This window comes from Plecotus auritus (assembly GCF_963455305.1).
Source record: "Plecotus auritus genome assembly, chromosome: 7".
Classification (NCBI taxonomy): Eukaryota; Metazoa; Chordata; class Mammalia; order Chiroptera; family Vespertilionidae; genus Plecotus; species Plecotus auritus.
The window spans coordinates 134,087,190-134,101,456 of NC_137774.1; the positions used below are offsets into that span (position 1 = coordinate 134,087,190).

At 36.2% G+C, this 14,267-nt stretch overlaps 1 protein-coding gene across 3 annotated transcripts in view; it reads right to left on the reverse strand.

Annotated features, from left to right (window-relative positions):
- The window catches only part of SCAMP1 (secretory carrier membrane protein 1), a 72,308-nt gene that overhangs the window by 6,302 nt on the left and 51,739 nt on the right, over positions 1–14,267 (reverse strand). For all 3 annotated transcript variants that reach the window (XM_080682420.1, XM_080682422.1, XM_080682421.1), the window contains one exon: positions 12,922–13,039. In XM_080682420.1, the coding sequence (XP_080538546.1) occupies positions 12,922–13,039 (118 nt within the window). The remainder of the gene's footprint in view (positions 1–12,921; positions 13,040–14,267) is intronic.

Below are 14,267 nucleotides of genomic sequence, written 5' to 3' on the forward strand. Positions count from 1 at the left end.
GGGTTCTTAAACTGGACCGGAGGGCTGGAACAAAAGCATGGATGGAGTGTTTGTGTGAACTAATATAAATTCAAAGTAAAGGAGCGGAGGGGAGAGCAAGAGAACTGGATAGAACGGCCGGATCCGGCCCGCGGGCCATAGTTTGCCCATGGCTGTCCTAACTTCTTCCCTTAAGAGAACAACTGGAATGATTAGATTTGTCTACATCATAAAAAAGCAGCTTAGAAAAACTAACCAACTTTACCAACATAAAACCTATTATAGTTGTCAAAACACTTGGACTTTCTATATATCCAGATACTTAAATTTAATTTTGAAATTTTTATTTCTTCCATAGTTGATTTTGTGTGATAGATTCTGAAGTGTCAGATTTCTTTTGTCTGATTGTATAACCAATGTAAACAAAACAGTTCTTCTGGTTTGCATTCTATCTTCTGAGAAACACTGGGAAGCAAGCTATCAGGCTGGTACTTTCTGTGATTTATGAAAATTTTCCTTCCTTTGCATTTCCTTTAACATTGTTTTCTCTATAGCCACATCATCTTTTTAAAAAAATCTTTTGGTTTATATAAAACACTTTATAATGCAGTCAACACACTGAAAAGCCCTGCATTTCTTTCTCTTTTTCAACTTTTTGAGAAAAATAAAGACTATTGTGCAATTTTTAAAACACCACACACGCAAAGTAGGAGGAAAGTCAAAAGTACCAAAGTCTATTTAAGACACTAATATTTAAGAGGTACCCACAGCAACAAGGAATGATTAGGAGAGGAAGGGAAAAAACCAAAGATGCTTTTACAGATGTCAAGGGAAGAAAGTATATTAAGCAATGAAGAAATGTCAGGGTAAAATATAAAAATACCCAGGCACTCCTAAATACTTCTGATATAGTGGTGCAAAGCCATGCAGTATCATCGTGGATCAAAGTGTGAAAATGTTAGGGAGAAAAAGATAGGACTGACAAGTACATATATTGGTAAACCCTAAAAGTCCTTTCTTCTAGGAACCATAGCACCATTATAAGTATAAATTATTTCTACTCCTCTTTCAAAATCACATTTCTTATGGAACATTAAAAATACAGATACAGGAGAAACCAAGATGGCAGCATAGGTAAGCACCTAAACTGCTGCCTCGCACAACAATTTCAAAACTACAACTAAAAGACAGAACGGACACCATCCAGAACCACAGGAAAGCTGGCTGAGTGGAAATTCTACAACTAGAAGGAAAGAGAAAAGCTCACAGAGAATTGGAGGTACGGAAAAGGGTCTTTGTGCGTGCAAAGAGGAAGGGCAGCTGAGAGCTTGGCTGACTTTCTCTGGCGGGAGGGGGAAGGAAGCCCCCGACCGCACTGAACCCCAGTTCTGACTGCACTGAACCCCAGTTCCGGGAGAAACCCCGTGGACCCAGGCTCATACAGGGGGAGTCTGGACTCTCAGGTAGAGAGAAAGGCACCCGGAGACTCGGAGACCTGGGGGACACCCAGCAGGCAGGGGTCTGGAGGCGCACACACCAGTGTGCACAAAGACTGCGGAGGTTGCCACAGGCTTTCCCTAGCAGAAGGGAGTCAGAAGCTCCTGATTGCACTGAACCCCAGTTCTGACTGCACTGAACCCCAGTTCCAGGCAAGCCCCTGGGGACCCACGCTCTTACGGGGGGGAATCTGGACTCTCAGGCGGAGGCTCGGGAGCCGGGGAAGGCAGAGGTCTGGAGGCACGGGCGCCAGTGTGCATAAAGACTGCGGAGGTTGCCACAGGCTTTCCCTAGTGGAAGGGAGTCAGAAGCTCCTGACTGCACTGAACCCCAGTTCTAGGCGAGCCCCTGGGGACCCACGCTCTTGCGGGGGTAAACTGGATTCTCGGGCGGAGACTCGGGAGCCGGGGAAAGCAGAGGTCTGGATGTGCGCGCGCGCAAGGGCAAGGCTGACAGGAAGTCAAGACTGTCTGCTCCGCCCTGAGACTCCACCCCATCCAAGCTGAGCACAGAGGCTTTTGCAATTTGGCAAGTCTAATTCTATAAGGCTGTCTCCAGCACCAAACTTCTCCCAGCGTAGACACAGCTGATCCTCACAGCCAATTGGCCTGGAGGTCAATTCCTCCCAGTGATACCAACAACAATCAAGACTTAACTACAACAAGGCTGTACACACAGTCCACAAAGGGGTACACCAAGAGTGTCCACCTCAGGTTAACTGGGGAGGCCAACCCACTGGGTCATATAGGAAACCTAGCACACAAAGCTACCCTACCAACTCAGGGAAGCAGCCAAAATGCGGAGACAAAGAAACAGATCACCAACGAAAGAAATGGAGGAAAACAGACAACTGGATATAGAATTCAAAACCACGGTTAAAAGGCTTTTCAAGAATATCCTAGAAAAGGCCGATAAATTTAGCGAGACCCTCGAAGATATGAAAAAGGACCAACTAGAAATTAAACATACACTGACTGAAATAAAAAATATTATACAGAGACCCAGAAACAGAATAGAGGAACCCAAGAATCAAGTCAAAGAATTGAAATACAAAGAAGCAAAAAACACTCAACTGAAAAAGCAAAAAGAAAAAAGAATCCAAAAAGTTGAAGATAGTGTAAGAAGACTCTGGGACAACTTCAAGCGTACCAACATCAGAATTATGGGGGTGCCAGAAGAAGAGAGAGAGCAAGATAATGAAAACCTATTTGAAGAAATAATGACTGAAAACTTCCCCCACCTGGTGAAAGAAATAGATTTACAAGTCCAGGAAGCGCACAGAACCCCAAACAAAAGGAATCCAAAGAGGACCACATCAAGACACATCATAATTAAAATGCCAAGAGCAAAAGACAAAGAGAGAATATTAAAAGCAGCAAGAGAAAAACAGTTAATTACCTACAAGGGAGCACCCATACGACTGTCAGCTGATTTCTCAACAGAAACTATGCAGGCCAGACGGGAGTGGCAAGAAATATTCAAAGTGCTGAATAGCAAGAACCTACAACCAAGACTACTCTACCCAGCAAAGCTATCATTCAGAATTGAATGGCAGATAAAGAGCTTCACAGATAAGAAAAAGCTAAAGGAGTCCATCACCACCAAACCAGTATTATATGAAATGCTGAAAGGTATTCTTAAAGAAGAGGAAGAAGAAAAAAGTAAAGATAAAAATTATGAACAACAAATACATATCTATCAACAAGTGAACCTAAAAATCAAGTGAATTAAAAACCTGAGGAACAGAATAATCTGGTGAATAAATAGAATCAGGGGCATAGAAAGGGAGTGGACTGATAATTCTCAGGGGGAAAGAGGTGAGGGGGGCGCTCAGGAAGAGACTGGACAAAAATCATACACCTATGGATGAGGACAGTGGTGGGGAGGTAAGGGCAGAAGGTGGGGTGGGAACCGGGTGGAGGGGAGCTATGCGGGGAAAAAGGAGAAACAATTGTAATAATCTGAATAAAGATTAAAAAAAAATACAGATACAACTCTTATGTTCAAGAAATTATCTCACAGTGAGTACATATGATTGGATTCTAGAAAATTAAGTACATTATAGAAATCTAATAAACCTTCTTTACTTACTAGACCAGTCACAGTGCAATGTAATTACTGGTTCACTAGGTCCTCCCAAGTTTATAAACATGTAATAAATAAACATTTGTTCTAATTTGCTTTGTTATTTCCTTTTTCAAATTTGTATTGAACAGCTGATGTGATATATTTACAGGCTTCATAGTTTAAACACTTAAAATGAAATTCATAGCCCCACAGAGCACAGAGGCAAAATAAAGGTAGGATTAGCACACTTTCTCAATAGTCTATCTATATAGGCCCAGAGAGCCACCTAGAGGGAAAAGACTACATAAGTATTCAGTGCATAATGCTCACATACCATCTCAAAACCATTCAAAACCTCCAAAAACAAGAATATTTGTTACCCTGTTTCTGGAAGTTTTCCTCAGAATAAAATAATTATGTAAATATGTTGCACTAATAAAACTTAAAATTAATTTTTAAATATCTGCATATGGGTCACTAACAATATGCAATTCCAGAAGGGAACACTGCTTCCTTAATATATCTTTAAAAATATCTTAGTGTACACTGGGGTGGTGTATGACAAAAAAAACTAGATGGAAAGTAAAGAACCATGGTACTTTACTTAATCAAAATTTCCAAACATGTTTTCATTAAAGCTTATAAAACACCATTTCAATAATTCATGCTTTTATTAATATAAGACCCCTGTGGTACCAAAATTATTTTACTTTTATAAAAGCTGGGAAAATACAAATAAACGAGTTTCTGAAATATTTTTATTCTTATTTTGAGTTTTTAATAAACTTAAGGATCCATAAGCCCAATTTTTTCTATCAACCATTTCCATGAAATCCTTTATAAAGCCTCTCGCCCATAGATCAAGGTCAGATATCCCCCTTCTGCAACTTTTGAATTACCAACTTTAGTTTCATGCTATTGAAATCCCACTCATCCTTTGAGGCCTAACTCCAATACTGCTGTCCTCTTTCTGCGTGAACTAGCTGTGCTTTTCCCTATTGTGAGTACCTCCTACACTTAGTACATCTTTTAGAGATCAAATTATGCTGCTTCTTTTGGAGGGCTTATCTACATGTCTGATACCCCCACACATGCTTTTAGTTTCTTTGGGGAAGAACTCATTTCCATTTATTGTTACACCCTTTAAAAGACATAATTTGTGGCAGAAGCCCCTGAATAAGTATTTGTTTCTTTATCTGCTAAGGAATTAAACAAATGGCCTAAAATTATCTTCGTTATTAAAAAGTTAGCAAATAAATGCAATACTGCTCTAGTAGACTATACATACCTGTGTTACAAAGTAAAATGCTTAATTTGTAATTACCACAGAGGTTAATTTTTTTTAAAGTGAACACACTACTTCATACCTACTAAGATGGCTATAATTAGAAAAATGGAATATAACAAGTGTTGGCAAAGATGTGGAGAAATTGGAACCCTTGCTGGTGGTAATACAAAACAATGCAGCCACTATGGACAACAATTTGGTGGTTCCTCAAAAAGCTAAAAGTTGATCACCAAGCAACTCCATTCCTAGGTATATACCAAAAAAAACTGAAAGCAGAAACTCAGACAGATATGTGTACACTAATATTCACACGTAGCATTATTCATAATAGCCAAAAGAAGGAAGCAACCTAAGTGATCAACAGATTAATAACACAATGTAGCATGTATATACAGTGGAATGTTATTCAGCCATAACTAAGAAATTCTGATTCATACTACAACATGGCTGGACCTTGAAAACTTTATGCTAAGTGAAATGAGTCAAACACAAAAGGAAAATACTGTATGATTCCACTTATATGAAATATCTAGAATAGACAAATTCATTGATACAGAAAGTATATTAGTGGTTACCAGGATTAGGGAAATGGAGTTACTAAATGGCTACAGAGTTTCTGTTTGGTGTGATAAAAAAATTTTGGAAATAGACAATGGTAATGGTAAAACAATGTTATGAATATAATTAATGTCACTGAATTATACACTTAAAACTGATGTGCATTAAAACTGATTTGCATTAAAATGGCAAATTTTATGTTATATATATTTTTCCCACATCTTTAAAGATTAATAATATACTCAAAACAACTGAACTGAACATTTTAAATGAGTAAACTGCATATTTAAATACCTCAATGAAGCTGTTAAAATATACATATAAGGATTTGAATACAAATGTTATGTATAGCATTATAAATACTTGATTTACTAAATTTGAAGATGCCTGAGTAAATATAATTCACAATAATTTAGCTATGTATATTTAGTATGTATTAAGTAATTAGCCTAGTATTTATAGTAAAAGGTAAAAATTGGGGGCAATCCAAAAAAGTGAACATACTAAAAATACCAACTGAGGACAGAATATAAACAACCTGATCAGAGTGCCGATTTTTCTGGAGATATAAAAGTGTTACTGTGCCTACTCTGTGTCCCCTGCATGAAGATAACAAGCATGTAGATCAACATTTTAATAGGCAATGTAAACTATCTGAAATTGATTCCTAATCAGGAAAGACTATAGTGTTGGATGATTGAAAGGAGGGAGGGAGGGTTGGAGAGAGGGAGCCTATTTGTGATCATAAGACCCCAGTACAGTAAAATTATCAGCATTCTGTCCTAGATCCAAAATAAAGCTCCCCAAAAGGGGGGTGAACAATAACAATACTTTCAAAGAAAGGGGAAGTCACTTTTAGTCTAAGATTATTATCTCTTATATATAATAGATTACTGTCACAAAACATTTACTGTAAAACTCCAATTTAATAAATGAGACATCATTATTCTGGATGATATAGCGAATTTCTATACCCTCAAACAAAATAAAATATCTATTTGCAGAATAGATATTTTGGTATACAAAAAAATTTTTAAGCAGTTAGGGAAACTTGTTTTTAAAAGAAATGAAATAAATTTTTCCTAAAATTCTTTTAAAATGCCAAAAATTACTACTAATAATTATCTTATGAATGTGGACACAAAAGTCTATAGACAATTTTTAAAGTTTCATGAAAAAAAATAATCATTCAAAACTAGGTCCCAAAAGGAATATGAATTATGTAGTATCTATTTATATCTTCCATATTAAGTTATTCTAGCTCTCACACCAATTTAAAAAAAGGGGGGGAAATTTTGGATACCCCTCATACATATTCTCCTGTGATTCATTCATTTACTATTTGACGCACTTATAACACCTCTGCCTTAACCCCAAACTATTATTCAATTCTAATCTTACTATAGAAAGAAGACCTTTAAAAAACATTTAGGAATAATCTAATGAAAATTTTAAGAAGATCTAATGAAAATTTTAAGAAATCTATCTGTGAAAGGTATGGGATGAACTATTCCCTTATTTATGAAGAGGTACAAGAGATAGTTTGCATTTCAATTTTTTTTAAATTTGGATTCTAATATGATGCTAAGAGGGAAACAATGTTAAGTTACCATAATGCTCATACTGGGAATTCTACATACCAATGATTACCTACTCCAACTATACAAGACATCAGAATGCTAACAAAATTCTCAAAATTGTATTCACTGTAAGAGAAATAAATATATACCACAGAATGTGTTTAGCTAGGGATGTAAACACAAAACAGCCAAATAAAACGTTAACAATTCTAGAGTCAAAATATTGTGTGTACAGATAACTTTTAGAGGGTTTATGAAGAGTCTGACCCCTAGTGGTTATAAATTATGGCTACATAACGCCAAAGATTTTTTTTTTTTTAAACAGCCAGTTTAGAGCAAGTGGAAAAGAAAAAAATTAGGTGCTTTTATGGGATCTCAATTTCTATCAAAGTAAGAGAAATCTATTCCACTACAAATATGAAAGCTGGCTCAAATTACATTTTAGCTTATATTATCCCCATTGACTGGACTTCATAAACTCAACTCATCTTAATTCCTTCTTTCACAGATAAAGAATATGAGATTCAGAGAAGTTTAAGAGCTTGTACAGACTGAAAGACAGTGAACACATATAAAAAAGAAATAACTGGGAACTTCTTTAATTATACAGTAACAGAAAAAAAGCCAACCAAAATAAAGTATGCTGTACAATTTCCACATCAATACACTGATTTGAGAAGTAGTCATACTTCTTTTGAATGCCTGGAATACAACAAGCACAGCTCTAAAACCTTTCTTTTCATGCAACTGGATCCTGAAGAATTGTTACCTGGGGAAGAACACTGCAGGTCAAAGACTAGAATGCTGCACACAGCAGTCAGTTACACAGCAGCTGCAAAATAAACACTTCCTCTACACTCTGACTATTAAGCATCTATGCCACACATTCCCCACCACCACCACTGCTGGTTAAAATTCTTTCCACATTCTTCCCTCAGTAAATTCTTAATTGCTGGGAGTATTCTATCCTAGACCCTCTTCTCACTTCATATTTACCTTCTATGTTCCATTTACATCAAGAAGTCTATACTTCCCAAGTCTAGAAATCCAGCCTAAAGCTCTTTCCTTTGCTCCCATCTTATTATCCAAAAGCCTACAAATTGATTAATTATACTTTAAGGCCCTCTAGAATTTTAAACTCTCTGTGTGTAAAGTTGAAAACATCTTGATGCTCTCTTCCTGAATGACCTACCATCTAAAAGACTGGTGTCATCCTTGAGTCTTCCCTTATCCCCCACTTCCAGGCCCAAGTCAAATCAATCACTACCTGCTCATTTTTCCCATGCTGTGGTTACTTTACTGCCACTGTCTTAGTTTAGGCTACCATCATTACTTCCTAGTAGTAACCAGCTTCCTAGCTTGTCTCCAAGTCTTAATTTCTCTAAGTACCACATCAGTGCCCCACAAATCCCAAATCTATTTCTGAATAGTTTTTCTAAAGCTCAAATCAGATCAATTCAATTACTCTCCTCTTTGAACCTCTTCTATGGCTCACCACTACTCTTTGGAGAAGATCCAAATTTCTTTTTATTTTTTATTACTTTTTTATTTTTTATTTTATTTTTTTATTGATTTCAGAGAGGAAGGGAGAGGGAGAGAGAGATAGAAACATCAATGATGAGAGAGAATCATTGATTGGCTTCCTCCTGCACGCCCCTCACTGGGGATTCGAGCCCACAACCCGGGCATGTGCCCTTGACCGGAATCGAACCTGGGACCCTTCAGTCCACAGGCCGACGCCCTATCCACCAAGCCAAATCGGCTAGGGCAAGATCCAAATTTCTTAACAAGGTTTCCTAGTTTACAAGACCTACAGAATATAAGTACACTTATGTGATCAGCCTCCTCTTTACCTCTCCTCTACCACCAACAGCTCACTTTCTCCTTGCAGGACTCAAGCACCAAGCTTATTTCCCATCCATTCTTAGCTACTTTTAATTCCCTGAATATACCATGCTATTCCCTGCAACTAGATATGAAAATGTATCCCTGCTACATGGTACCTACTTATCCTCTCCTTCCCCCTTAATCCTTTACTTAGGTAACTCCTGTTCATCATGATCTCTCACCCAAGGCAATACAAAAAGACCTCACTACTAAAAGAGATCTCCAAAACTTAGATGTCCCTCCTGTGTGCTCCCTATATTGGCCACATAATGGCCACTAAATCACTGACTCCTGATACCCATTCATTTGTTTCTCTTCCACACCAAAATGTGAACTCCTTGAGCATTAACACATACTCTTCAATGGTTGTTTAACAAATGAATGGAACCTGCAACATACCACAAAACCCTCTACTGTACTCTAAATTTATTACATTTCTAGTTTTGGAAAGCATCCCCTATGATATATTTGGAATAATAAAGGAATTGTCCAAAGAGATGTTATAATGGTCAGACTATACTCTCCAGTTACCAAACAAACACTAATCTAGATGTTGCTGTGAAGGTGTTTTGCATATATGATTATCATCTATAATCAGTTCACTCTGAAAAAAAGAGAATATCCTGAATGATCTGGGTGGGCCTGATCTAATTAGTTAAAACGCCTTATGAACAGAACTGAGGTTTTTCTGAGAAAGAAAAAAATCCCACCTGTGGACTAGAGCTTCAGCTTCTGCTTGAGCTTACAACCCTTCCTGACCGCCCATCTGTGGGTTTCATACTGATCTGGCCAACCCCCACAACCACATAGGCCGATTCATCTCAATAAATAGCTTTATTCTGTTCTGTTTCTCTGATGGAACGCTGACTGATACAGGCACCTACTCAACAAAACTACACATCAGACCAGACCCTGAATATAACATGATAAAGAGGTCAAAAGACCAGAAAGGAATATTAATTTTAATTGAGGCCCTGTGCTATACAATTTACATTCATTATTTCATTTAATCCTCACACCAACCCTATAAAAATAGCAGTTATTCCCATTCCTTCATTCACTCAATATATATATATATATATATATATATGTGTGTGTGTGTGTGTGTGTGTACATATATATATGTATATATATACATATGTATATGTGTGTGTATATATATATATATATATATATATATATATATATGTGCCTATCCCATGCCAATCACTGCCAGTCACTGTTCTAAATGTGAGGAATACAGCCTGAAAGCACACAGACTAGGTCCCGCTGCCATGGAGCTTAGAGTATGGGTGAAGACAATGAACCTGAGCGGTTACAGAAGCATGCCTCAGTTCATACAAATGTATGTGAAGATGCCAGAATTTTGACCTGAGTTGTGTGGTTCCAAAGCTCTTCTCATTTAATTCCAATGCAACAAGATATATTCACCATGGAGGAATTTAACAAGCTGGGTACCCAGAAAATGTACACTATAAGGTACATAAAGTGGCTTATGCCCAGATCCCAATGTGTAATACAGACAGCAAGTTCCCCAATAAAATAGAGGATGACATAATCCCCAAGAAAGATTCTGTGGAAGAGGCAGGAAGATTTGAGCAAGTGCTTGAAAGAACACTAGTAGAGATGAAGCAACCTGAAAGTTAAGAAGCATAGCATGAACAAGAACTGGGGCAAAGGAAGGTGCAGGATGTATTTTTAAGAAACTGAATACACAGTACAGTCTGACTGGAGTAGAAAGTCTGGATCCAGGAGCTATGAAAAGAACTAGTCCTACCTCCCACATTCACCACAATTCATTTCCCACCTATGTCCACTTCAAAAATCTTCAGAGTGCTAGGTTTGTTTGGAGGTCTTTTTTTAGATTAACATAGTAACTATATACCAAATGGACTGAAGAAAGTGGGAGCAGGGTGTGACTGGTAAAAAAATTCTGGATTAGCTGAGGTTGGAAATGGAAAGGGAGAAAAGGACAGAAAGATAGTAAAAAAAAAAATATCTAGGAAAGTGATTTAAAACATAATGGAAGCACTGACAGAAGTAGTCAAAGTGCTGACACAAATGTTAAACAGAACCATCTGAGAAAGTACTTAATATCACCTTATTTATAGTAGGTATTTAATAAATATTCCTTTTTTAAAAAAAGCTTCATTGAGATAAAATTTATATAGAATTTAGCTTTTTAAAGTGGTTTTTAGTATATTAATAGCATTGTGAATATATCCTCTTTATAACTTAATTTTAGAACATTTTCATCACGCACAAAAGAAATTCCATAGCCATTAACATTCATTCTTCACCCTACCCTCAGCCATAGACAACCACTAATGAATCTACTTTCTGTTTCTATAGGTTTGCCTATTTTGTATATTTCATATAAATAGAATCATACAATATGTAGTCTTTTGTTTTGCCTGTTTGTTTTTGTAATCCTCACCCAAGGACATGTCCATTGATTCTTTAGATAGATAGATAGATAGATAGATAGATAGATAGATAGACAGACAGACAGACAGATATAGACAGACAGACAGACAGAGACATCCATCGGTTACCTCCCATATGCACCCCAATGGGGGTCAAACCCACAACCTAGGTATGTGCTCTGACTGGGAATAGAACGGATGACGCTCCTACCAAATGAGCCACACTGGACAGAACACAATATGTAGTCTTAATAAATGTTTCTTGAATATTAATCAGAACTTCCAGAAGAAGAGCTAGTTCTCAGAAGAAAATTATGAGTTTATGATGCATTACTGTGAGACGATGATGCCAATCAACTGATGATGTCAACAGTCACCTGAGTATGCAACTAAATGTTTATACAAAGCATTATGTCTTCCAACGTTAGGTCATCCAGGCAGAGAAGAAAGTGAAACAATGTAGGGAGGTTGAAATTCCCATGAAAAAAGATTTTACAGCATAAAAAGCAGTGAGCTGACTGCATTTAAGAAGACTTTTGCTAATGAACTGGGCAAAGAAATAAATGAAAGAGAAAGAATAGGCTCAGAGGCAGAAGAATCAGAACACAATTAGGAAGACTGAGGAAGAGGAACCACCTATAGCACAGAAGGCTTCAAGGAGGAGGAAGAATGCAAAAAGACTTTAGGATTCAGTAGCTTTAGAAAGCTGAGTTTCAATACTATGTGTGTGTAGTTCAGAAAATAAATGCTTTAATAAGAGAAAATGAATAGCAAAATTTGGACTGAAAAAAAATAGTCTAGCCTTCAGCCAGTTTTGAGGACAAAAAGCAAATGTACAAGTAAAATATTTCAAGAGTGCAGAGTGTTCTTAAATATAAGGTACAATTATTTCTAAACACTCCTTGTACATATCTCAATTAACTGGTCATTATAAAATAAAGAAAAATGTTGTATAGACTTATTTCTTCAGAGTGAGACCTATCAAAAATCTATCATTTTAAAACACAGTGTTATTCCAAGGGTTTCAATATCAAGTTTGAACACATGTAGAATAGAAAACATTTCTGTAATGCATCATAAAACACCATTAAATATATAAACAAATAAAAACACAGATTTCTCTCCTACACTATGCAATGATTTCTTTTTAAGGCTGTGAAAACAGCCATGGGAATTCAATAGGAAGAAGTGTAGATAATTGGGCAGTCACTAGTCATAACCCAGCCTGAACCTGTCACCAGCTCACTTTACACCTTAGATAAATAATTTAGTGTCTTTACATTTTAAATACAAATAAAATGCAAACATCACACTTCGTTAATCAGGTTAATATATTTAATATTCAAAAAAATCAGAATATTTTTAAATAATCCAAATTTTAAAAATAAGGTTGACTCTTCAGTTAATGCAAAAAGCCTTCAGTTAACAGGATTTTAAAATATTTCCTTTTTACAGGAAGTTAAAAATGTGATGCAATTTTCAAAAATATATCTATGCATAACTATTAATTGTAAAAAGTAATCTTCAGAGAGCAAACTTGCACAAATAGAACAAAAAAAAATAGCTTGATGTTACCATAAGAGCAAAATAGGAAAATGAGTTTCACTATAAAAATTTGCAGACATAAAATTTCATTTACCTTTTTGAACATAACTAGTGAGATGACTGCTGATGCTGTGAAAAGTGCTGCTATGATTATCATCATGATTCCAACAGGAATACTTTTGTTGAGACCAGTAAGCGATGAAATCCAACCACTATCAAGTAACAAAAAGAAAGTATAATTAGGCAAATAAATCAATGCACATTTAAAAAATAACATTAACAACTAACATATATTCAGCTCTTATGAGCCAAGCAATGTTCTTGTTCTTTATACATGTTAACTCATTTAATTCTCACAACAATCCTATAAGATAATGCTGTTTTTAATCTTTATTTTACAGGTGAGGAACTGAGTCACTGAGCTATTCAGTACCTGCCCAAGGTCATACAGCTAAACGGCATAGTATGAATTCAAACCCAGGCATCAAACTCCAGCCTTAAGTGTATACCACCAGATTTTATATTTTTTAAGCCTAGAAGTTCATTATTACTTTCTTTTAAAGTTCATTTTTTATGGAAGAAAATATTTGCAAACCATATATCCAACAAAGGGTTAGCATTCAGAATATATAAAGAACTTTCAAACCTCAACAGTAAAAATTGATAGGAAAATGGGCAAAAGACATGAAGAGATTTCACAAAGAGGATACAAAGATCACAAATATGCACATGAAATGATGTTCAACATCATGAGTTATTAGGGAAATACAAATTAAAACCTCAATTAGATATCACTACACACCTACCAGGATGAGTAAAATAAAATCAGTGACAATACCAAATGCTGGTGAAGATGTGGAGGCTGAATCACTCACACATAGTTTGTGGGAATGTAAAGTGGTACAGCCATTCTGGAAAACTGTCAGTTTCTTAAAAAACACTAAATATGCAACTTCCATATGAACCAACAATTACAATCTTAGGTATTTATCACAGAGAAATGAAAATTTATGTTCACAAATGTTTATAGTGACTTTATTCATAATAGCCCAAATACTAGGAACTCCAGAGTCCTTCAACTCTAGTTAAACAAACTGTAGTACATCCATACCATGAAATACTACTCAGGAATAAATACACACAACAACCTGAATGAACCACCCAAGAATGATGCTGAGGGGAAAAAAGCCAAAAGTTACACACTGTATAATTCAATTTATATAATTCTTGAAATGACAAAATAACAGAAATAACGAACAAATTAGTGATTGCTAGCATTAAGGAGGAAATCAGAGCAGGAGGAAAATGAATTTGGCTATAAAAGGGCAGCATAAGGGATTCTTTGGGGCTGGAAGTGTTCTCTATCCTACCTTAATCAATGTCAAGATCCTGGTTTTGATATTATACCATAGTTTGACCAAGATATTGCCACTGGAGAAA